General features: G+C 42.8%; 2 protein-coding genes and 1 non-coding gene across 3 annotated transcripts; all 3 read right to left on the reverse strand.

The window, feature by feature from the left end:
* Positions 1–20,158: 20,158 nt before the first annotated feature.
* Positions 20,159–20,240, reverse strand: TRNAL-AAG (transfer RNA leucine (anticodon AAG)). The gene has a single exon. It is a non-coding gene; the product is annotated as a tRNA-Leu (tRNA).
* Positions 20,241–20,342: 102 nt separating this feature from the next.
* On the reverse strand, positions 20,343–22,635 carry LOC110190131 (uncharacterized). Its single transcript, XM_020960458.2, has one exon. The coding sequence runs from the start codon at positions 22,633–22,635 to the stop codon at positions 22,060–22,062; it is 576 nt and encodes a 191-aa protein (XP_020816117.2). The 3' UTR covers positions 20,343–22,059.
* LOC110190123 (capricious) lies at positions 20,343–24,369 on the reverse strand. Its single transcript, XM_020960447.2, has one exon. It carries the CDS (start codon positions 24,367–24,369, stop codon positions 22,774–22,776), a length of 1,596 nt encoding a protein of 531 aa, XP_020816106.1. The 3' UTR covers positions 20,343–22,773.
* Between the last annotated feature and the right edge of the window lie 530 nt (positions 24,370–24,899).

A 24,899-nucleotide genomic window follows, 5' to 3' on the forward strand; every position in this document is an offset into this window, starting at 1 on the left:
CTTATATAGCCAAAGTACGAGTGAGAAATTTTAAAATAATAATCAAGCATTTGATAAGCGTAACATTGTATATGACACACTTCCGTTGCTTTGAACTTTAACCTATAAAGATTTAGAGACGCTCGTATTAGCTTTATTACTTTGCTGATTACCGTAACTTTGGATAATTAAACAGTTTAAGGTATGATTTGCCTTAATCTTTAGCAAGCCAAATACAATTAAAAAACCCTCACATACTTTTAGACAAATAAGGGAATAAAATGCTTACCCCGAAAGTAGGCAATGTAAAGTATAAAGAACAGGCACCAAGTATGTATATGTACGAATATTTGAACATAAACTTATTTTAAAGTTTAGAAGAAGTCTAGAGTTCTTATTTAATTAGATCTAAATAAGTTTATAAGTTCTGCATTTCATTATGGAATGAGTTGATGTGATCATTACGTTTTAAAACCCTGACTAAGGCTAAAACTCTAAATATTAGGACAATAAAAACAAATGTAATACGAAAACAAACCATCAAAAGAAGCTCCTTAATTAGCATCTACACAATCCAATAAGGGTTCCTTCCTGAAGTTCCCCCAACCCAGCTGTAACCCAGAGCTAAAGGCTCCAGAAAATCACCATTCGATGACCACAATATGTCTTCATTGCCCGCCAACTGACAGGAACATGCTGGGGTAATCACCACGCTCGGGGCCATGGAAATCAACGAGGCATTGTTGCACGTTGCACGTTGCAGTTGCATTCGCAGTTCGATGGTCCGTCCACCGGCCACCGCAGCTGGAGCAGTGAAAGGCCAGCGGAGAATTCGCAGCTGGTTCCTGCCACGCTCTGCTCTTTTCTGGCCAGCGAACTGCTAACCTGATTCGGTGAGCCTGAAAATCTATCACTTCCTTGGCTCTGTTCTGCTTGGGCGCCTTTCTTTTCGGCCACAGTTTTGCCTACAAAAAAACTAACGCCAAGCAACTTGATTGACCAGCAGCCAATCGCGTTCTGTTTATGAGCATTTTTTCTCTTTTATTTTATTTTATGGCAATACTTTCTAAAGGCACTGACAGTGCCCGCAGTTGTTTTATTACAAATTGAAGGAGCCCAGGGGCAAGTGGAATTTGCATATGCCAGAAAGCTTGGGAAAGCTGTTAAGTTTTTATAAATATTATTAAGAAAATAATATAATAAATATGTTGCTCATACCATTTGCAGCATATTTTTCGCAACACTTTTCTGTACAAATTTTGCATGCTGCAGAAAACGCAAAAGTTTTGCCACAAAAGTTGCCAGTACAATCGAAGAATAAGTTGCCGCCACGCCCAGTTATACTCTCATTATCTTGGCATGTAATTCCCAGACCAGGACTCGCAGGACCTGCTGTTGCAAGTCTCTCTCCCTGGGTATGTGTGTGTGTATCGTCTCCATCTTCACATGTGTGTCAGTTTTGTCGCTCGCGGACAATGGCAAAAGTTTCTGTTTCGGCTCGATAAAGTATCTGTTAGATACAATTTACAATATTCCTCCCCCTGCGCCCCCTGCGTCCCCCAGTCTCCAGCTTGCCAGGCGAAAGTTTTTGGCAGCAAAGTATGGCTTTAATGATAATGACTTTAGCTCCGGCAGAAAGTAGCGCAAAGTTTAGAATACGCCAACGCAACGCTTTTGGGGATTTTACCCCCAAAAATTCCAAGTGGTTTTGAAGAACTTTTTCCCCGGCACACAGATACGCGAATTAGAACGAGTGTGTGTGTGTGTGCGTTAACTTTTCCTACGTGTTGGCCATGTGAAACTGATAAGGCAAAAAGAGGCGGAACCGCTAAGTGGGACAAGGCCAGGCCAGTCTCTTACGGAATTTGAATGGGTTGTAATGCGATATCGCCAAACTCTGGTACCTCGGATGGTATTCCTGTACCTATTGGACGCAAAGATCGTGTCCCAGCATTCGCCAGCGATTTACTTTTATCACAATCGCGGCAACAACTTTGGACAATGTTAGCGATTTATTGCATCAGCTTGCATCCAACTAACTAACTAACAACACGGCGGCCTCAGACACTTGGTTACGTTGTAATCGGCCAGAGCTGGAGCTGAAGCTAGAGCCAGAGCAGTTACAGATACAGATACAGATACGCGGATAGCCAGCGAACTACAAACAAGCATCCTCAGCAGCCCGTGGCTACCAAAAAAAAAAAAAAACCCCAATCTTCCGTTACCGTCCCGCTCTGCTTCTCTTTGGTTCCCATCAACGACCAGCTAATCTGCACTGACAGAAAAATCCTATAAGTAGGTCTTATCTAAAGAAACTTTATTGCATTTTAAGCAGGGATTTGGGTAATTTTCCAGGCTCAAGAAAGGAAAATTAAATCCCTTCATGTCTCAGTTATTTTCCTCTGTGCAGCTTCAGCTTGCTCTAGGGCTCGTTGCTGTTGTCAACTTCTTTGTTGTTGTCGTCATCTCCTCCTCATCAACATCAGCGGCTACGGTCCGCGGAAAAGCCTTCTCCCAGCATCCCAAGCTTCAGCTTCAGACTGCAGTCCCAGGCTGTTAAGAGTTCAACTCGTGATGTTTAAGTGGTTTAAGCCAAGGTAACGATTTCCTCATTGGTCTACAATTCTCCAGTTTTGCTGTTGTTGCCGGCGACATTCTGTCATGCCACGATCACGAACCATTCGTAACACATTTGTTGCAATTTTCGTCGCTATTTGTTAAGGTTCAGGCGGGGTTCAGTGGCGGCCCAAAGGGACCTCCTTCATTTGCTCGGTTGGTTGTAAAATATGTACTAAACAGCAGGATAAAAACGATTGATTGCATTGATTCAGTTGAGGTGTCTGCCGTCTGTTGTTGCATCATCGAAGAACACAAGTTATTGCAACACAAAACGTTAACCAAGTCAGTAAATTATTGGAATCAGCAGCAATGTTTGTTTGCGTAAGATTTTAACAAGAAGGACAGGTATCATAACTAAGCTGGAAATTTATTAATCTCAACGTTTTATTCGGTAAATAAATCTGCAAAATATCTCTACTTAATGCACATATTTAATGTCGCTAATATCGTGCCTCAAATCGCATTTTAAAGGTGTTAATGGCCGCCTACTAAAGCGGTTATCCTATTTGCACTCGCATTAAATTCACTTCCGTTTTGCCGAGCAGCGACTTCCGCTTTGGCAAGAGAAGAGATAGAGATAGAGAGAGAGAGGACTCGGAAGCAGGTGGGGAAAACAGGTGTAAACTGTGACGCCGCCAACGGGCGACACATTTGGCAGCTATTCAAGTGTGATAACAACAATGTGCCAAAGCCGCTCGAAAGGGACACGGCGTGAGGGAAAACAAAACGGGGCGTGGAAGAGTAAATCAAATTGAATAATTGCCACCACCAGGCTGGGGCAGATGGAGATAGAGATGGCGAGATGACGAGATGGTCAGAAGGAGACAGCTGGCAGGGACATATGATCGAGGCAGTGGCAGCAAAAACAACAAACGCAGCACTAACAAGCCTAGGCAACAATAACAATAACAGTGAAAGGACATTGCCATCCGCCATTGGTCAGCCTTTGTTGCAAACACTGAAAGAAATAAGGATTTCATAGCTTACTTGTTAAAAATACAATAGAAAGCCAGAAAATCCCTTTAAATAAAACCTAGAGAACCTTTAAAGTCTCTTCAAATCAGGATTTAAGTATAGTAGAAACCAGTCTCTCCCGATTTCTTGCAGTGCCTTCTGCCATTCCGCTGCGATGAGATGCGCTGCGATGCGACTTCAATTCAATCAATTGAACGTGCCACGAATGGTTAGCAATAACAAAATACACTCCAGTGGGTTGAAAGGGGCGTTGGTGGCGGAAACAAGGACCATGGACCAAGGACTATGGACCAGGACCAGGGCCCAGGACCCACCAATCGCAGAGTGAGAAGACCAACTGGCGTGTGAAATTGACAATGCAGCTGCAAAGGAGAGGACACTGGTCGAAAAAAAGGGAAACAAATGGGAAAAATATACGCGAATGTATGTTTTTTCAAGGCTTGAAATTACAATAAATAAAACTCTACTAATGTAGGAATATATGCATATATTTTGTCCAGTGCATTGGAAATATTTTTGCACGCGACAAACGACCAACGTGCGGGATTAAGAGCCAGGCACACCTGACACTCGCTCGCCGCTCCATCGTTCCAGTCCGGCTTTACTTCATGAAAATGTCCTGTCCGCGTGTCCTGTCCCCTGTCGGCATGTCTCATTGATTGACTAGGACACACACACACACAAACACACACACATCGGAAGGGGACATTTTTGCATAAAACTGAGCTGGCTAAAATCAAGCAAATAAAACTTATTTAGGTTGCAGAGGGCGGCAGATGGATGGACGGGCCAGGAACGACCAGTGATTTTCAATATTTGTGTACGGGCTTGTTGTTGCCCGGCCCATGTGCCATAACAGGTGTTGATATGTTTATACGGTGCCTAATGGAAGGGGCCTTGCGACAAGAGTCGTGTGGTGCGAGGTGCGTGCAATTTGCACAAATTGCTGACAGACCGCACCGCGGATGCGAGTGCGAGGTGCGAGATGCGAGATGCGCGAGTGTTCGTGGTGGGATTTGCCTGGTTATCAATTAAACAATTAGCGGGCCATTATTTGGATAGGCTCAGAGAGCGGATCCCACGGGAACCGCTGCAGCTTCCACATTGGAGCGTTTGTCAAATAATTGTCCACCAACCATTGCGATTTTACCATTTCCCCAACCTGTCTATCTGTCTATCTGTTTACCGTTGGCTCTCGGGGGCATTAAAACCTCTAGATTGCATGACAAGCCTGCACATACTACTGCCAGAGAGATGTATCTTAAAGCTTAAGCATGTACCAGTTTATATCTTAAGATATTCCTTAGTTTAAGGGACTAGAACAGATTGATTTTACTTTGAGCTTAACATGCCAGTAAGACTTACAAGGGTTCCCGAGGCGCGGCTTTTTAAATTAAAAACTAAAATCGATTGACATTCAATTTGGGAAGGCATCTTCTTCCCCCCCTCGCGATGTCGTATCTCAAGTCAACATTTGTCGCTATAAATTCACCAGTGCCCAAGTTCTGCGCATTTCCTCTGACTCTGTCGCGGATGTTGGCTGCCGTTGAGTATCTGAGAGAAGAGTATCTTAGTATCTGGGATGCGATGCGTGTGCGTGCGTAAGATACGCGCACTCGGCGACAGATGAGGCCGGAGCTGTGAGCTGGAAACAGGGAGTGCTTCTGGCTTCTGGGAAGCAGCTTCCTTCCCAGCGACAACCTTGGCAGCTGATACAGCGACAGAGCCAGAGCTAGGGACGACATCCAATACACGCTGACATGTGTGTGCCACCCAATGGAGATGGATCTGAAGATTGGAGAATCGGGGGTGAAGGGAAATTGGTATCCGCATGGCAGTGATCAGTGGCTTTCAATGATTAGTTAAAACAGCAAACAGTCTGAGAAAAATGTATATAAAATAGGAATATATTTAAGAGATTGCACATGCAGAAACAATGTAACTTTGTCTACAAAATAACTAAAATAAATAGAACTAGGAATGGGAAGAAGGACCTTACCTTTAAAGTTTAAGAAGTCGAAAAGGAAATCGATCATAACTAAGCCAAAAATAGGGTCGGAAATGATTCCTTTACTGTTTTACAAGCTGCTGACTGAAGTAATAATACCCTGCGAGGGTATAATAAGCTTTAAATTTGCTAAGTTTAAATTATTCATACAAACAAATTACTTTTATACAAATAAACACCACGATAATGCCCGTGACTGTCATTATGTTATGCCACGCATCACTTGCACAATTCCTTGCCGCAGGTTCAACTTCGACTTCAGCTTTGGCTCCTGTAACCGTATCTGTATCCGCATCCCGAAATGTATCTGTGCATCCACACACTCGACATATCTGCTGCCATGTGGCTTTCCGCGTTTCGTTGGCGTGTAAATTTTGTGACACTTCGCCCACGGGAGCGTTTTTTGCAACTTTGGCAGCTGAGCGCTGATCCAAGCTCCCTTTAGCCCCCTCCCCTCCCGCTCTATTAATCCTTCCTTGCTGACACTGACAAAGTGGGACAGGTGCACCGAAAGAAATAATCAGGGACTTAACTACCTGATTAGAGAAGGTTTGGTTGCAAGTTAAAGAGAGCAATGAGAGCTTCAAGATCAATTCAAGTTATAGTTGGAATACTTTTTAAGACAGTTCTCTATGGTTCCTTAAAGCTTGCTTTAATTACCAAGATTTACTGCTATTTTAAAGTGGTTTCTTTCGCTCTGTACATCTTCAAGTGGCTCCAGGAAATGACTGATTAAATTTCAAGCATTGCTGTTGCTAGTTCAACCCTTCATTAAGTGCCACACCCACCGCGCAATTCTCAAAAGGCGGAGGCGGAGGCGGAGGCGACGGCACCGATGGCGTGTGCATAATTTCCCATCTCGAGAGTTAAATAGAAAGAAAAGCTGAAGAGTTGATGCAACAAGTTGCAGTCGCTTTTAATTGATATTAATTTAATTGACACTCGAGCTGAGTTGTGAACTCGAGTGGCGTTTTGGGCTCGTTCTGCTGCCCCTTCTTCTGCTTTATTTTTTTGCTCTCTCCTGACTAATCGCGTGGGCTTAAACCGCCTTGTCAGTTGGCAAAGTGGCGGCTTCAATGAGCTTGGCTGTAAACACAGTTTTCCGGACGGGGAGAGAGGGCGGGTTGTGCATTTTATGAGTTTCCATTTAAGTTCAATTAGGTTTGCACTCGCGATTAGCATAATGAGGCAAGGGTCTGCCAAGTGTGAGAGCTTCATGAAGTGGTAGATACTTGCAATATATTACTGGAGATGAAAAAACACTGACAAGAGTGGCAGAAAATAAGATTGATCTTGGGAAAAATGGTTGTTATACTTTTAATCCACTTGATGTATTTGAAATGTTCTAGAAAACCCAAAGAGGGAAAGGATTACTGTGCGATCTAGTAAATAAATAATAGCCATTGGATCGGCACCCAATCATAACGGTGCCCTGCATCTGCATCTCTCTTCCGTGGGCTTCGTGCCGCCAGGTCATCATCCTCGTCGTCGTCTTGCCAAGATGCAGACGCTCTAATCGCTCATTAAATGGCCACAATTTGCCCGCTCGGCGTTGCATTTAAATTACTTTCCCATTGGCCAACCTGGCTAAGCTACAACAAAAACAACAATTTGTTTATGAGGGCCAGCACAGAATAGACCTTTTAACTAAAACTAAAGCTCATAACTCTGCCAACAGACTGGGCCCCGGACAATCGAGTCGCGTGAATTTCAGCAATCAGGCGAGGCAGGCTTTGTGGAAGTTGCAAAGTCGCAGCTGAACTGAGAAAAACTTAAAAGTCTTGGAAGTTGCAACTCCCCCCCCCCACGTTTGCAGTCGCATTCATCAAAAAACGCCAAAGTCGTGCAGTTTGGGTTTCCTTTCCGAATCTCATGCCCCACCCGCATCCTGGTGTTCTTTTCTGCCCCCCTCCACACCGCTCCCTTATTGCAATTGGCATGCCATGGTGCAGTTTTTCCCTTGGTTTTTCTTTAGAATTTTTCCCTGCCCCTCCTCTTTTCAGGGGGGGAGAGAGATATGCATAGGCCCAGCTGACCGGCGTGATATTATAAATTTAACTTGGGTTCAAGCTGCTTCCTCTGGGAAAACTGCTTTCCCAAATCTTTCAGAATTTGATTCTTAATTCGAATTTGTGTTTGAGTTATTTGTCTTGGCTTTCTATTATTTCATGAGCTAATCAGCTAAAGAATTAAATAATTGCTACATAAAGAATAGTTTCTTAGGTTTGGGAGGTGTTTTTCCAATTCATTTCCATGTACAGAATTTCCGCTTGGTTTGTCAGCCTCAGTTTGCGCTTTCAATCGATTGAAATGGACAAAAATAAGTACATATCAGAGAGAAATCCCCGACAGCTGACTCACTTTTCCCAGTCCGCAGCCATCCGGGCACTTCAAAAGGAATTTCAAACATTTATTAACGCCCTGCTCGGGAGCGGAGCGGGCTCATAACTGTTGTAAATTACTTGGCCAGGTTGTAAATATTAATAACCAAAAAGGGTGGAGCGCCGGGACGAAAATAGAGTGAGTTCCGGAGATGAGGAACCAATTAAGCGGATTTCAAGTGCTACGAAAATAACGCCACACGAAGGTGACGATGCGAGGAAACTCAAGGAAACTCCGGGAAAACGCCACTCGACTATTACATAAGGCAGATGCTAAGGGAGGGGGGATAGTGGGGGGGGGGGGGAAGGGAAAACTGACATTGAAATGTGGCGCGTGCAGCAATGCAAACAAAATTAAAAATAAACATCGGGGAAAGCCGGCAAAGGAATACCGTGAGGAAAGTTGCGTCTGCAGCATAAATTAAACTGCATTGCTGCATTAAGAGATCAAACAGCCGAGAGGATAACGAGGAAAGCGGGGGAAATTCCCAGCAGGAGGCAGCCTCCTCCTCCAACTCCTCCATCTGCATCTGCTCCTCGAGCATTTAAAATGCTGTAAATTTTAATTAGACGAGATGCACTAAAAGATTTATCTGCCAAGTGCATATCCGAGTAAGGAGATCAAGGTGAATAATCATGGCAGATTAAGTCATGAGTATCCTGTGCTTGCAGGGAAGGGTTTTTTTGTTATTAAGAAGAAAGAAAATTCTTGCAACTTCCTGGTATCAATATAGCTAGACTCCCAGAGCAGTTACCATTGCCAATTCGGCGTCAAGAAGTTGGCCATAAATAATAATCATGACAACGTTTAACCCCCGGCCAAGTGAACTCTTTGCACAAAGATTCTTGATCCGGAGAAGAAGTCGAGAAGATGCCAGGCAATTCGAAGTAAATCGCAAGTCTCGAGGTGCCTTTGTTTTGCCATTTGCCGCTTTCTGGAAGCTGCACCCAATGCCGTTGACATTTCGATGAGAGATGGATAGTACCTCTTATTTTATAAACTTTATTTTGTTTAAATGTGCTTTAGCTAGAGCTAGGAAAATTGGATTGTTTTAATATTGCTTATAAATGGACTATTAGGAACCCTTCTTGCTTCACAGATAATGTACCTTCTTTCCAATACTCTGGTCCTGCCCCATCCCATTGGTTAGCTTATCAAAAATTGCTAGACATTTTCCTTAGGACTTGGGGAATGCTGCTCTAGGTAAGAACATTGTGTTCGACTGCGCGCCTTGGAATCAACAATAATAAACGAAACAAAATGAAACTTACACTTTTCAGCGGACCCAGAGCTTACTCCGAGATGTCGGCATAGCCACAATTCCTGACATTCGTTGGCTGAGATTAATGCGCCTTTGGTTGCAGCCGCCAAGCCGCCAAAGTCGGCGAGGGCAGGTCAAGGGCCTGCGGTATGGAGCGTCTGGGGCCGCTAAAGTTCTGCCCTATACTCTAAACATAGACGGGTTCAAGGGCTTTTCAATGAGATACAACATGTAGAGTGTTTATAAATAAGAAGAGGTGAAAGGAAGAGAAGTTGCAGATGTTGGTCAGCTTGAGTTATTGGTTACTCTTGGATATATATATCAGAGATAAATAGGATCTTAATTTGTATTTTCCTTATGATATACTTTAGTAGTAATATAAGGGTATCTAAATTTCCCCTAAACCCCATTCTAGCTCAGCTTTCTTGCTCTTTTTTGGGCCTTTTTTGTCGACCTCAGTTCCAGTCTCGGATTGCGCAATAAGAGCCCTCGGAACAACAACAACAACAAAAAATATAGAATGAAAGACTGTGGTGAGCGGAGGCTGGGGGGGGGGAAGGGACCCTCCAGAAGAAGAACGAGACGAAGAAGGAGCCACACAGCAAATTGTTAAAAATAATTTATATTAAAACGCAGCACAAAAAGACATTGCAATGAAAATTGTGCAAACAATTCGAGTTCAGGGAAAAAAAAATAAAAAATGGCAAGGAGGAGATGCCAGGCAGAGATTCAGCAATTGCGATAAGCGAGGAGGAGGAGGAGGAGGAGGAGGAGGAGTTTGGGTGGGGAGGGGGAGGAAATGAAGCCTGAGACTCCTGCCCGAGGAGGCCCAGGAGCAGGGCCCAGAGCTGCAAACAAATGTCCAAATGATATTTTGTCATAATAAATGGCACAACTATGATTATTTATGACTCGAAATGCGATCGCTGCTCCGCGCACTCCGCCAATTCGGTCAATTTAAGTCTCATAATCGGAGACGAGACGAGGAGCTATGGTCATGATTTCGATTTCTTGCCCGTCCATGTAATTTATAGTGCCAAGAGTATTGAATGCCGCCGGTTTCCCGCTTCTTCTTACATTTTCATGCCCCGTTTTTTTTCGTTTTGTTTGTGGCAATCAAAGCGCGACTTACGCCACGAACAGTCAGCGATAATGCCGCTGCTTTTTTCCCTTCAATTCCCATTCCGATTCTGAAACCGATTCCCTATGTTGATTCGCCGGCTTTCGTTTTGAGCTCTCTGCGGCTTCAATTTTCCCCGGTTTATTGCCCCGATCCAGGGTATTTCTGTTCTAGGTCTCAATTGTTTCTTATTGTTGTTGTTGTTGTTGTTGTTGAGGCATCATTAGAAGAACGTAAATCAAAACAGTTTTTCTTCTTGTTTTTATGACTTTTTTTTTTTGTTTTTTGCTGAGAGCTGCACCATTTATGGACCGCAATTGAGGCAACAGTTTTAAGACAGTTTCTGAGGAGATTAAGCCAAGAATGCACTGGGCTCATTTGGATGAACATTAGAAGGGAGGGTTGGGGCCTTGGTAACATCATAAAATGCTGAAAAAAAGTCATGGTACTTTGATTTATTCCAAAAACTAGAGAGGAACCTAAAGATAGTTAAATTCGCGGATGAAATTGATCATAACTTAGCCAAAAATGCTTTAATTTCAGTTCGGAGCGTTTCTGTGCTAGTTTTTATAACGCTCACAAATCTGTAAACTTAGTTTTACAATTTAAAAAATTCAATTTTTTGGCAATTTTTACAAAATTTTAATGGTAACCCCTTGTAAAATTTTCAAAATTTTGAAAAAATTAAATTTTGATCGGACATGGCTAGATCGACTGGGCTGTTGATGCTGATCAAGAATATATATGATTTATTTGGCATGTCTGCCTCCGTCAGTTGAAGCTCTAGAGAATGGCGCTTACGCTCTATCTCTCTCTGTTGCAGCTACAGAGGTAGCTCTTTCCCTCTCGCTCTCTCTCTCTCTCTCTCTCTCTCTCTCTCTCTGGTATCATTGATCGGGAAGTATAAATAGAGGTGCTTCGATCGCCGCGACCTCAGTCTGTCCTAGGGGTACCTAGTGTTAACATCGATAGTGATAGTGATAGTGATTACTCTTCGACCTAAAATATATGACGTGGCCAACGGAACACATCGAGATAAACCGGAAGAGATCTTCGGTGCCATGATAATTCTAATTGAAGTCACCACGACTATAAGTCGATACTGGAAGGAATTACATCTAAAGTGATAGTGAAAGAAGAACACTTCGATGAATCCATATCGTAAGATGATACTTAATTAACTCACCAGGAATATAACTCTACATCGGAAGGAATTAAGCAATGACGAAAGATGACGTGTCCTCTACTGGGGTAAGTGTTAACTTTGACAATTTATCATTATTATCATTATTTTAAACATTAAGAGATGCTATAGGAGTGATCAGGCCTAGGTCTAGAATTAATTTTCTTTTTCATTAATTTCCTTATTGCCATGGACCCCATTACTTAAAGCTGTTCAAGAATATATGTGATTTATAGGGTCGGAAATGGCCTCTTCACTGATAAACATTATATTTTCCTCTAAGATTCCTGAAACCGAAATTTTTATTTCATAATTGTTGAAGTATTTTTTGTTCTAAGCTTCTGACTAAAATTAGAATACCCTGAAAGCTGGAAAAGGTTTTGTTTGGCACAAAATGTAAATTATTTCTTTAATTGCTTTAATCTTTTCTCGTATTTATTATACCTATTTAAGAAACAAATCAAGAATCCTCTTTAGTTTAAACATACAATTTTTACACTCAATTTTTCTTTTCTAATTGTTTGCTTCCATTGATCGATTTCGTTTTTTCTCCCCCTATCCTGTAAATCCTGGAAATCCCTTTTGTTTGCTTGACTTTAAAGGATTTCTGTGGCCATTTATTGCCATATACATTTCGGTATTTTTCGTGGCAACTGCCAACTGTCAATAAGTCCTTACTCTGTCAGCACACATGACACTCGTTCCGTTTCCTCACTTAACCTCTTGCAATTCCACATCCACTTCCTCCACGTTCCCGCCGCTGTCGCCGTTTTTTGCGCTCTCGCCTTTTTTTCAGCGTTTTTCAAATTAAACTTAAACTTTTTTCATTTCCATTCAGCACACACACACACACACACTTAGAAACGCACATGCGTTTCAATTCCACATCTCTCCTTTTTTATTTCGTACATTTTTTTCCGCTGGAAAGTCTGATTCCTGGTATGCCGCGTGCTCAGCGTGTTGTTTGCTTATTTGAAGTTTCCGCAGGGAGCTGAGTTTCAGTTTTGTTCCGGGGGAAGAGGGAACGGAGAGGGAGGGGGAGAGGGAGCCGGAGCCAACGAGCGCGCAATATTAAATCGTCTGTATTGTTTACAATCAGAAAGCGTTTTATAGACTTTATATAGACGAACGGAGTCAACACACACAGAGAACGAGAAAGGAGTCAAATGAAAGCGGAGGGGAAACATATTGATCCGGTTCCCCAGAATTCTATGGTCGGGGCCCATGGGGGAGTCGCTGTTGAGCAATTTCTGTTACGGGTTTCGCCTTGGCTGGCAAAAGTCACGTTTTAATCGCCATACATATCGCACAAATCATTAATCAAAATTAAACAATAATTATTTGGGCGAAATCACGAGAAGCGATATTTCTTCAGGTGTTTCTTTTGGGGGTTTCTTTTCTTTTTTTTTGTGGGTGCGTCGAAGGCTATAAAAATAGACTTTGTGCGGTTTTAATTGAGCTTTAATTATGCCTAATTAAGAGTGGAAATAAGTTGTTGCTTTTTCCTCTCGTTTTTTTTGGGATTTTTTTGCATATCACTTTAACTTTTTTTGCGGCAGCGTGTGAACATCATTAACATATTCGGGTCTGAAGATAACCCATATGAGGAGCACAATTAAGATGTCTGAGATGATAATTACTCATTCTCTGGGAGAAATATAATATGAAATCAATTTGGAAGGTCTTTAGTAAAAGTTGAAGGAATTTTACTTACTTATTTTATTTATAATTCATTACGATTTTTAATGGCAACTACTGTATTTGTAAACTACAAATAAAAAGCTTAAACTCTTGCCAAAAAGTTAAAGCGAACAATTCCCTGAAATCCCTTATCCTTTTCCATTTTGAAAGCATTATTATCTCACTCTGATTTCCCACACACTCCCCAAGATGTAATCTTTTTGTGTCCTCGACGCGTTGCTCTCATTTAAAGTTTTGAAATGGCTCTGAGTGCCTCATAACTATAATCCATATAGCACATATAGCACATATAGCACATATCGACTGAAGAGACCAAACAATAACTCGATTTTGTTTGGTAAACAGAGAGAGCGAGAGCGAGAGCGAGAGAGAGAGAGAGAGAATCCCCAGCACAAAGTAATTGATTGTTTATGGTTGTACAATTTATGTGTGCCACAACTTGGTGGAATCGAAAGCGGGAAAGGGGGATAATATTGACCATTTGCTAAACGATAATTCAAAATGTTAAATCGACAATTTCAATTTGAGAGGAAAATGTGGAAATTCCCCTGCCACCCAAGGGAGCTGGGCTGTAAATATAAACATAAACTCTCCACTTAATAAAGGCGTGTGCCCTTTAACCCCTTCTGACTCCTCCTCCCCTTTGGAATCAATCGAACGTGTAATAAAATGCAATTTTTGCAACAACGTCGCCGCATCAAGTTTTCTTTTATTTTTCCATTTACTCCTCCAGCTAAGCCCTTTGGCACTTTAGGGTTCAATTGCTGTGTAAATGCCACTACTGCCCCACCTTGGCCTGGGGGGAGGGGCGTGTAAAAAACTCACTTACAAGTTTATCGACCAGCAGAAATAACAACAACAAAAACAAAACAAAATTATACTCAATGTTGCCGGTCATTGTTGTTGCCACTTGTTTGTTGTTATTATTTACAAGCAATTTAAACAATCTGTTTGCTCTGTGGGTTTTCCCCACCAACTCCCTGATTTTTCCTGTTTTTTTCGTGGCTTTACAGCAGTGTAAACACATTGGAATGATTTTGATTTTAATGGTTATTAAAAAATATCTTGAATTACATAATTTATTTGCTCTCGAGATAATCGGTATTATTGTCAAGCCAACTTACAAGGGAAACATAATTAATGCGGTAAAAACAGGACAGGTTGGTAGGTCAGGAATAGAAATGAGTAAATATTATTATTGCTCTTTAAATATGATTTAAATTAATTCTAAATATATGTAAATACCTCCATGAAACTCTTTAATATGTACCTAGCTATGTAAACTCTTGAATCTCTTTTTATAAAACGATTTGAAAAGCATCCAAAAACCCCACTTAATCACTGTGCAACATAAAAATTCTATAATAAATAATTGCTTTTAATACCATATACCTTTCTGCCATTCCACTTTTGACTCGTTTCGGCAAAAACGCAATAATATTTTGGCACAATACTTGCCTTGTCCGCCATTCAATCGATTAGTCACGGTCGATTTCATAAATTTTCATAAACAAATTTGTTCAAGTTCCCTTTGGCAGCCTCCCTCGGATCCCCTGGTCGCGCCCCTTGATTCTTTTGGCAATGTACTGAATAGTAAATAATGCAATTTGCCACGCAAAAAGAGAACTCAAGGAGAGAAGGACCTTTTGTGAGCAAATTCTGGCGTCTGCTGCAGTTGAGCAATTATGTAATTTTTAATAGTCGCCGAAGGGGGGCCCAGAACTACGTTACGCATTTTACGAGCGCCGAGGAAGGGGGGTTGCTTGTAAAAGTCGAAGCATAATTTATTATTGTCAGTCGGCGGAGAAGCAACCCCCGGCGTTGAAATGATGGAAAACGATTAAAATCCCGTCAAAAAATAGTAATAAAAGATGCACAGAGAAGAATACTATGACGATGATGACTTTTCTCCAGTCTTTTTATAATTTTAGCCGTAGTTTCTAGCTGTTTATCTATATGTTTATGGGAAATACTAGGAGCAACACACACGTGACTCTGTATGTCCTTGGACCAAGTCCAGGACTCTGTCTTCCTACGTGTTAATTGTGGCAACTGGTCTGCTGTGACTTCTGTCCATTCGAGTTGGCCATCGGATACGTGCGGGCAGCATAAGGACTGCCAAGGAAACTCGGAAAATAAAATATGACTGACCCGAGCACATGGGACAGCGAACACATAAACTTGGGGGCAGCCAGGGGTTAAGTAATTTCGGGAAAAAGCGTTTAGTGCTCGATGCGCCATAAACTTGTGGACTTAACTAGCTGAGCATGAAGAAAATTGCGGATGAGGGGACCCCTATTTCTGGCTATGTCCTTGTTTCATTTTTAAACTGTTTAAAAGTTGAAACTAGAAAGGAAATCAACTTTAGAAAGCCAAAGTGTTCGATTGAATCATGAGTTCAATGAGGAAATTAATCATAATTAAGGGAACAATTCATTAATTTGAAATCGGAAATCTGTCCTATGCTAGTTTTTGATAGGTTAATAAATCTGCATACTCAAATTTAGATTTTAGAAAATTCAATTTTTTGTCAAATTTTGACAATTTTAATGATGTAACCCCTTATAAAATTTTCAATTTTCGGAAAAATGTCAAAAATTTATTTTTTGACCGGACATGGCCAGAACGACTGGGCTGTTGATGCTGATCAAGAATATATATGATGTATAGGGTCGGAAATGATTGCTACAATGTTTTACAAGCTTCTGACTGAAATTATAATACACGAATTAGGTATTCTTTTAGAGAACATCTCAGCAAATACATGTTAATACCATTTCCTTAACATATTTTATCTTTTATAAATCTACATTTAAAAGTATATTCGCTTTAAACTTAATTAGCATTGCCTTTTCCTGGGGATTATCCCTTCCACTTGAAGGACACTTGCTGGCACCTTCCTCTTTGCTGGTCAGTCGCAGTGACCCCTCCGGTCATTGCCCCACATTTCCGTTAACTAAAAACAAAAAAATATATATATCTGTATATATATAAGGGGAAAACTGAAGGACCGGAGACCATCAGCGGGTCCGAAACCGAAACCATTCCTGGACGGCGGGAAAGGCTGCGCCACTTGAGCTGCGCTTTTTCAACTTTGTTTCGCGGACTCTCTTTATGACGGCGATGAGGATGAACTGGTAGCAGCGGTGGCCACCGGGCAGCTCCCCGGCTAGCTGGGACCGCTGACTACTCGAAACGCTGGCAAAACCGCAACTTAATAATTTTTCGCTTCTGCGGCAATTAAAAATTTTTACCTTATTTGCTCCAGTTTTTCTGTTTTTTTCGGTAGAGAGTGGAGCTGGAGTGGAGTTGGGACAGGAGCTGGAGTCCAGGAGCTGGAGTCCAGGACTTATCTGTTTCAGTTGTTGCCTCGGTGCAACATTTTGTGCATGGTCATTTACTTTTCGCCCTCAGCCCTTCACTGGGCCAAGTTGCGATGTTACTAATTAAAAACGCAAATGGGTTTATGATGTTGCACAAGTTGCGGTTGCCGCGGGGCGGGGTATTATTATTTTTTACTGCTGTCGCTGCAGAATTGTAACATGACAAAAAAGCTGAAAAGAAGTTATAAAGAAAAGCGTAAAAAGAGCGCGCGGCATTAAAACAAATTTCCCTCGCTTCTTTTTCGTATATTTTTCTTTTTTTTTTTGGGACAAATACAAAACAGGGTCCTCTCTCTTTGGGTTTTCCCGCATTTTCTCGCCTTTCTCCCAGCTTGCGGTTGCTTGGGGCTGCTGCTCCTTTTGTTGGGTTTTCCGGACCAACTCCTCCTCTTTCTCGGTGGAGAGGGGTGGAAAAGCGGAGCCCTCCTCTGACTTTAGCGCCATCCGTCGCGGGAGCTGCTGACTCCTCCGCGCTTTTCACGCTCTTCACATTGCTCTGGCATGTTTTGTGTTTTATTAGCGTGAAAATTTTTCAAAGGTGTCAGCACTTTTTGGGGTCCTTGTTTTTGCTGTTTTTGTTTTGTTTGCTTGTTTCCAAGAAATGGTTGAATTTTTTGTGAATTTATATTTGTCACAGCGGAAATAAAGAAATCGGAGGCATTCAAAGTGAGAGAGAGAGAGAGAGAGAGATGTTAAGTGCTGTGTATATTTCGTAGGTTAAAATTAATGATTAACGGCAGGCATTTCCAATTTCCAGCTTAGGAAATTGTAATTAATTATTATTTTTGGGCTAATCCCTGAGGACTGCCAGCTTAGTTAGTTAGTTTCGCATTAAAGATTCCTCCATCAACTATTCCCTTAATGGCCGGCAGCAGCCCTAAGCCCCAAGGCCAAAAAACCGAACCCTTGCTGACCGGAAATCCCCAAAGCCTCCCTACCGCCACCGCCCCCCTCTGGTCGGTCGGCCATTGTGTAATATCCGTTGACTATTATTCTAATTCATGCTGAAAATTAAAAAGCTGCCTATGAGCCTTTTGCCCTGTCCTCCTATCCCCCTGACCAACCCCAACCCCATTCCCCTCGCCGGCTTGTTATTGTGCGAGTTCAGCGAAAATTTCATGGAAAATAAAACCGAGAAAAAGGAAAAGCCAAACCAAACCAAAACGCCTTTTTGAATAGACGATGGCATTATGTTGCCTGTGCCGTTGTTTTTCAGCGGGGCTTTTCGGCATCCTTTCCGGTTTTTGTATTCAAAATAAAGCGACCGCATCAACGAAATATGAAATAGCACAAAAATAATATTCACTCGCTGTGCATGGAAATATGAAAAAAATTAACATATAAATTAGCACAGCAGACAAAGTGTTCTTTTGGGGCGAAGGTTCCCTCCCATCCCAAAAAAAAACTAAAAGAAAATGGTAGGAGGATCTGGCTCCTTTTGTTTTTGAAAACAATTTCGGTGGCATAAATTTACAGACTGGCAATTAAAAATATTTTGTAATTTTTCTCACCCGAGTGCATTTGTTGTGGTGGGGCGAAGCGAAATGTTTTAATTAAATGTTGCAACAATGTTTATAACAATTGAATGGGCGAAGGGGACAATAACACAAGATGTCAAGTTCTTTTCTTAGGAATTATATGGAATATCTTTTGAATTGTGTATACTTTTAGGAACAATCTTAGTATTAGTATCGTTTTACCTTTATTTTTAGTCTTTGTATCTTGATCTAGTTACTATAACTTTGTGTTTCCCTTAGGAATAATGTTTAAATCTTGTTTAGTTGTAGAGTAGCTTTATAATACATTGTTGCTTTATGCAAAGGATAAAAAGAAAAGAGCAGGAATGACCATGGTTTTAATAAATGCAGAAACAATGTAGTGTCATTTACCATTTGCAGGGTATCAAAGGTATGCAAATATTTTAATTATACGTTTAGTTTATGACACTACAGTGTAATAGAAAGGGAAAATAATGGGTATTTACTATGCATACTTAATAAACAATTTAGAAAAGTGTTCCTTTTTTGTACTATGAAACCTTTAATCAAACAAAACAGCAATGTAGTGTCATAGTTCGAATCTTAGTGATAACTACATTATCTTTTGTCCAGCAGACTCTTCTTTTTATTCTCCGATTAAGTAATTGCTGGCAAATCCCTTTGACTCCTGGTTACACCTTAATTTTAAAGCGATAACCGCCACATCCTTTGGCAACTCTGCTGGCTTCCTGTTGTCCTTGGCTCGGTGGTATCCACATATTTACGGCCGCAACAATGTGCGCCTTGTAAAACAATTTATAACTTTTGCGCTTTTGCCTAATAAGTTGGCATGTTGTGGCCAATAAGTTGCGGCAGCAGCAGCAGCAGCAGCAGCGGACATGCAGCGGAACTCGTTGCGAAACTAAATTACAAGTACCGGCAGCAGCAGCAGCAGCAGCAACAGAAGCAACAACAGCCTTCGGCAGCAGTGGGATAAGTCTGAGGCCCCCTCCCCCTTTCTATGCCACCCCCTCTTTGCACACCGCTGCACATCTTGCCAACAAGTTGAGCGTGTTGTTGCTGCCTTAACTACTGTTAATTCTTCTAATTGTGTGTACGTTGTTTGCGTGCGCTAATGTCGCATATGCACAAGCAGCAGCAACAACGAACCGAGCTGAAGGCATACCCCAGGGGCGGCGTTGGAGCTGCAGCTGGAAGGGGGGCAGAATGCTGCATGCAAATGTGTAACTGTTTATGCCAGAACGAACTCTGTTTCTCCCGCTGGCACAAGTGGTGATGAGATCGTGCAAGGATATGTTGTAGAGGAGCTATGAATCTGCACATAAAAAGAATATTTAGGGGTCTAAAAATTATATATTTTAAAATATTTCATACCACTAAATATATTATATTAAATTTATGATATATTATGGTATTAAAGTCTTTTAAAAAGATCTTTTTTCGGGGAAAAATTAGATCTTAAGACTGTATCTCAAGAATACTTTATTAAATTCAGGGAATATTATGCTACATTTAAATAGAACCTTTAGAGCAAGCATTAAGGAATATTTTATTTATTATTATATATAATTTTTTACCTAAAACAAGCATCGTGTCACGAAGCCACCTGCATTAGCTTTCTCACTTGAGATTTTTGTTCAGAGCAACGCAACGCATCGCATCGCTTGACAACTTGGCATGGCGGGCGGGAGCAGGGGTCGCTGAGGGGGGTCCAGGGTGACCCTGTCGCTTATTAGCGCAAAACGCTGCACGTCCTGTGTGTATGTGTGTGTGTGTGGTGTTTTTGTTATTGTTAAATGTAATTAAATTATGCAGATGAGTGCCAGCAGCAGCAGCAGCAGCAGCTCAAACTCTAGAGTTTGTGGCTGCTTGGCGCTGGTGTGCATTAACTAAACTTGCATGGAAAAGTGTTTTTAGGTATTTGCATTTGACACAGACTAGAAACAGTTGAACGAAACTAGTTTGCCCCAAAAATCGTTGGCAGATTGCTGAACAAGCTGTGAAAAATATGTATATATTAAGAAAAAATAAATAAAAAGAAACCAACTTGGCAGCGGTGGGATTCGAACCCACGCCTCCGAGGAGACTGGTGCCTTAAACCAGCGCCTTAGACCGCTCGGCCACGCTACCTGTTTTATTTCGAACAGCAAAATGCTGATTCAAAAATAGATAAGACCTGAATATAAATACCTTTCACTCATTGTTCCACCCACTCATCACAAAACAACACTCTTTATTTATTGTTAAATTTGTTCTTTATTTGATTTATCTTCTAGTTCTTGAACACTGTTGAATTTTGTTTTTTCTTTTGTCAATTTTCTGCTTCGCACCTGCGATTATCGATTACATTAAGAGAGAGTTCCTTGTATTTCGTGTTGCACTTCTTAATGCGCTTAATGATACGGTTAGTTAATGCTGATCCACAAATTTTGGTTTGACTCGGCTATATTCTATGCCTCGTTCGTATATTTCTTGTGCCATCTGGCTTGTGTTTGTTTCACTACGCTTTTTTCCCTTGTAATTTGCTTAAATTGTATTTTGAAATTGATTTAATATTAATTTTTTAGTTTATTCATAGTGTGTGTGTGTGTTTGTCGTCGTCGTATAGCTAAATGGGCGATCTGCTTCGTTATGAAGTACATATATATGAAATATGAATATGAAATTTGCGTTTGAATAAGCTTTCAATTACATGTATGTATGTATAAATGGTAATCAATGTTTCTTCTATCTGTAGGTTACTTTCAACTCCCTTGTATTGGTTTTGCAATTTGTTCCATTAAATTTGTTAAATATGTACAATCGATCAAAGGGTTCGCCAGACTCCTGGCGTTGGGAAAATGGGGTAGGGGGAAAATTAAGGGCTGGAAAATGAAGAGTACAAAAAAAATATAAAATCGGTAAGGTTTTGTTTTCGAGCATAGTTATATTTTTCATTTATTTACACATATAATTCGTATATATATAGATTTACTTTGTATTTTGCATTTGTTTATTTCCGTTGCATTAATTGCTTATTCATATTTGTGAATGCGGCGTAGATGCTGCCTGAATATTGCAGTTTTCCATAGTTTTTCGCTATTTTCCTTTTTCCACTGTGTAAACAACTTGCATGTTTATTATTCCGATGAGTAGTTTATTCTTTACTGAGTCTATTAACTATAAAAATCGGCTGTGTTCTATTTGGGTTTTGCGTATATAATTTATTTTCTTTTTTGCTTTTTTTTTTGCATTTATTTTTGGAATATATTTTGTCGATAGTTTTAGGCTAAATACATACATAGTTTTAATGACTGGTGCTTAAGCGCTTGGCTAATTTGTTATTTTATAAAGTAAATTACCTTGTTACTTGATTTTAATTTAATTTTTTTTTGTTTTTTCATTGAAATTTCCTTGATTTTCGGTTGTCGCATTTTTTGTTTAAAAAAAAGCTTCTAATTATGTACATAAATTGAAGGGTTTTTAATTAATTAATTTAAGCAGAACTTAATAGTTAAGATCACTGGATGCAAATGAATTGTGGCGGCCGAGAAGTGACAAACTCACTGTCTGCCTGCCAAAATTGTGCGCAAGTCCTCCACTTATATATCTATATACATCATATCCTGCGGATTCCTTGCCCACCCCCACCCCCTCTACAACCTCACGAAACTAAAGCCTAAATTTATACAGAATGCTCTCTCGCCTGAATACACGTAACGTAGGATACAACTAGAATTGAAGAATATCCAGGACTTTTTGTCTGGACTTCGCGGCAAAGATGCACTCTTAACCCCACAATGTCCGGGGATTAATGTATATAGCCCTGATTAAATAAGATTAGAGGCGATCCTCGTGGAATTTCCATACCCCCCTCTCAGCCCTTGTAGAAGTAATGCAGTTCGATATCCTGATCCGGTCTGGTCTTGATAATGGTGCGGCCCAAGGTGCCGCACGTCTTGGCCGGATATCAGTGATATCGTCTCAGGCTGCCATTGTTGTTGTTGTTGTTGCCCACACCAAGACCCACTCCCACTGCTACACCGCCATGATGGTTGTTGTTCGACAAGGTGGCCACATTATTGTTGTTATTAAAGGATCTGCGTCCAGTGGTGTTGCCATGAATGAGTGCCATGCCCACACCATTCCTCAACGGCAAGGCTGGGGGCGGTGGCGTGGGTGTGGGACTGGGTGGCAGATCATGATCCAGCGGCAGGGAGTAATGCGAATTGTTGTGGATGTAACCCGGTTCGGCCATTGCATCACAGGGCTTGGCATAAACGCCGCCATAGTGGTGACTCTGGTTTGAAGCAGTCGGATGCTGGTTGTGGTTGAAGTGATCCTGGGTCAGCCTTATCCCATTGGCCACCGGGTGACTGTAGTGGGACAGAGTGCTTTCCTGAACCTGAACCTGCACCTGTGCCGGCGGCGGTCGATGACGGGGCAGTGAGGTGGCATTAAAGGACTTGCCTCCGTTGCAGGCCAGCAGTCGCATGTCCTGCTGCGAGTGATGCATCTTCGAGGACTGCGCCCCGTTATTGGTCATGTAATGAATGTGGCTGAGTTGGGCAAAGGAGTTGGAGGCCTGATCGACCGCGCTGGGCACCTGCAGCTGCTGCACCGCCCCGCTGGCGGTACTGGCGCCACCCCGGCCCCGCAGCTGAGGCGGGGGTGGTGCTTCTAGCTATAGTTCGGTGACCGGAATCGGCCTGCCGCTGCTGCTGCCATGCCCCGCCATATAGGGATAGCCCCCGGCTGCCGGATGCACTCCCCCACAGCCGGGCGGTGGCCTGGCCATGTACTCCTCATCGGAGAAGGTCTTCTGATACTCGCGCTCCTTCCTTCCCAGCGCCGAGTGTCCCTTCAGCATCTCACGAATGCGACGGCGGCAGGTGTAGAGGAGCAGGGCTAGGGTTGTGATGAGGGCGGCACAGACCACCACTAGGATACCGATAATGGCCTGCTTACTGGCCGCTCCATGGGCACAGCCCAGCAGGGGCTCCGCCAGCTGGGCTAGGGGCAGATCCCGCAGGGCAGAGGGATAGGCACACATCACTGGGGCATACTGACCACTCGAATTCCGGCTAAGCAAGAGGTGGCGCAGCCACAGCAGCCGGCAGTCGCAAACGAAGGGATTCTCCGACAGATCCAGCGTCTGGAGATCAGCCCAGGGCACCAGGCCCTCGTCCAGGGTGCTCAGCTGGTTGGCCTTTAGCACCACCGTGCTGAGGTGAGGCAGTCCACCCAGGGCAGTGGCGGGCAGCTCGCTCAGCTGCTTATTGCTGGACAGATTCAGGTGCTCCAGATTGGTGTTGCCGGTGAAAGCGCCGCTCTCCACACGCCTCAAACGCTGGGCACCTGTGAGTTCCAGGCGACGCAGCTCCCTCAGACCCGCAAAGGCTCCCGAGGAGATCACCTCAAAGTCATTTTGTCCAATGCTCAGCTCCTCCAGACGTCCCAGTGTCTGAAAGGCGGCTGTGGGTATCGCCATCAAGCGATTATCCGACAGATCCATAAAGCGCAAGGCCTCCAGACCCTTGAGTGCAGCCTCCGAGATGTTGTGTAGCCCAGCGCCGCGCAGATCCAGGCGGGTCAGTCCCTTGAGGTCCTCGAAGGCTCCGCCAGGAATGGTCATGAAGGAGTTGGTCCCCAAGTAAAGCTCCGCTAGCGAGGGCAGCGCCTGAAAGGTAAGCTGACTCGGCACAGTGGTTAGGGTATTATCATCCAAATAGAGCACCCGCAGGTTCACCAAACCGTCGAGGGCATGAGGATCGATGTGGCTAATGCGGTTCTGGCCGAGATTCAGCTCCGCCAGCTTCACCATCGGCGAAAAGGTGCGGTATTCCAGCTCGGCGATGAGATTGCCACGCAAATTGAGCACGCTTATGGTGCTCAGGCCCTGGAAGGTGCTATTGGACACCTGGCCAATCTTGTTGTGGTCCAGATGCAGCTCCTGCAGCTTGGCATGGTAGGCAAAGGAGCGCTCTGGGATGGAGACCATGTCATTGAAGGACAGATCGAGGAAGGTGAGCTGCGCATAGAACTGCATCGAGGAGTCGATGGTCTTCAGCTTGTTGTTCTTAATGACCAGCCGCTGGATGGCGGGATTCAGGGCGATGGGCAGGACATCCAGGGTGCCCTCGCCGCAATTCACCATTAGGGTGTCGTCGTCACATTCACAGCCAGTCGGGCAGTTGGCCAGTCCTCGGGCCATCTGCAGCCTGGCCAGGAGGATGAGGCACAGGCCCAGGAAGAGGCCGAGATGATGGGCCAGCGACATGGTAATTGGCCGCTGCTTCTGGCCTCCTTTATATTCACTCTCTTCTCTTGCTAGTTTCGTGTTTCTGGTCTCCCTTTTTCGGTTAACTACGTTCTGGCCAAGTTTGCCAATGGGTTTCAGGTCCAGACTCCGGCATTCGCCTGCAAAGAAACGAAAAAAAGAGACTCTTTAAATTGATTTTCCATTAGAGTTCCAAATTGCTCCGATTCGACTCTCGGATTTTCATTGGATTTGGCAGCTGCAATCCCCAATCGCAACTACCCATCGCCCCCGTCGGGAGTTAATCGGTAGTTTTGCGGATTACCCTGGAGTTGTGCTCCCTTTTGCTCCTCCAACTAACTATCCCTCTGTCCGTCCGTCTGTCCGGTAGTAAACAAATGAAGACAATTTAAATGGCCACGGCCTGGACATTAGGAAGCGGAATTAGCGGCCAGGAGCGGATGGAAGTCGCTGCCTTAGTTTCACTTCAACAGTTTTTCCCCCGACAGACACAGTCTGTTTGCCAACCTAATGGTTGCCAGGCAGTTAGC

This window comes from Drosophila serrata, unplaced genomic scaffold (genome assembly GCF_035046125.1).
Source record: "Drosophila serrata isolate PLE 108 unplaced genomic scaffold, ASM3504612v1 contig_272, whole genome shotgun sequence".
In the NCBI taxonomy this organism is placed as follows: Eukaryota; Metazoa; Arthropoda; class Insecta; order Diptera; family Drosophilidae; genus Drosophila; species Drosophila serrata.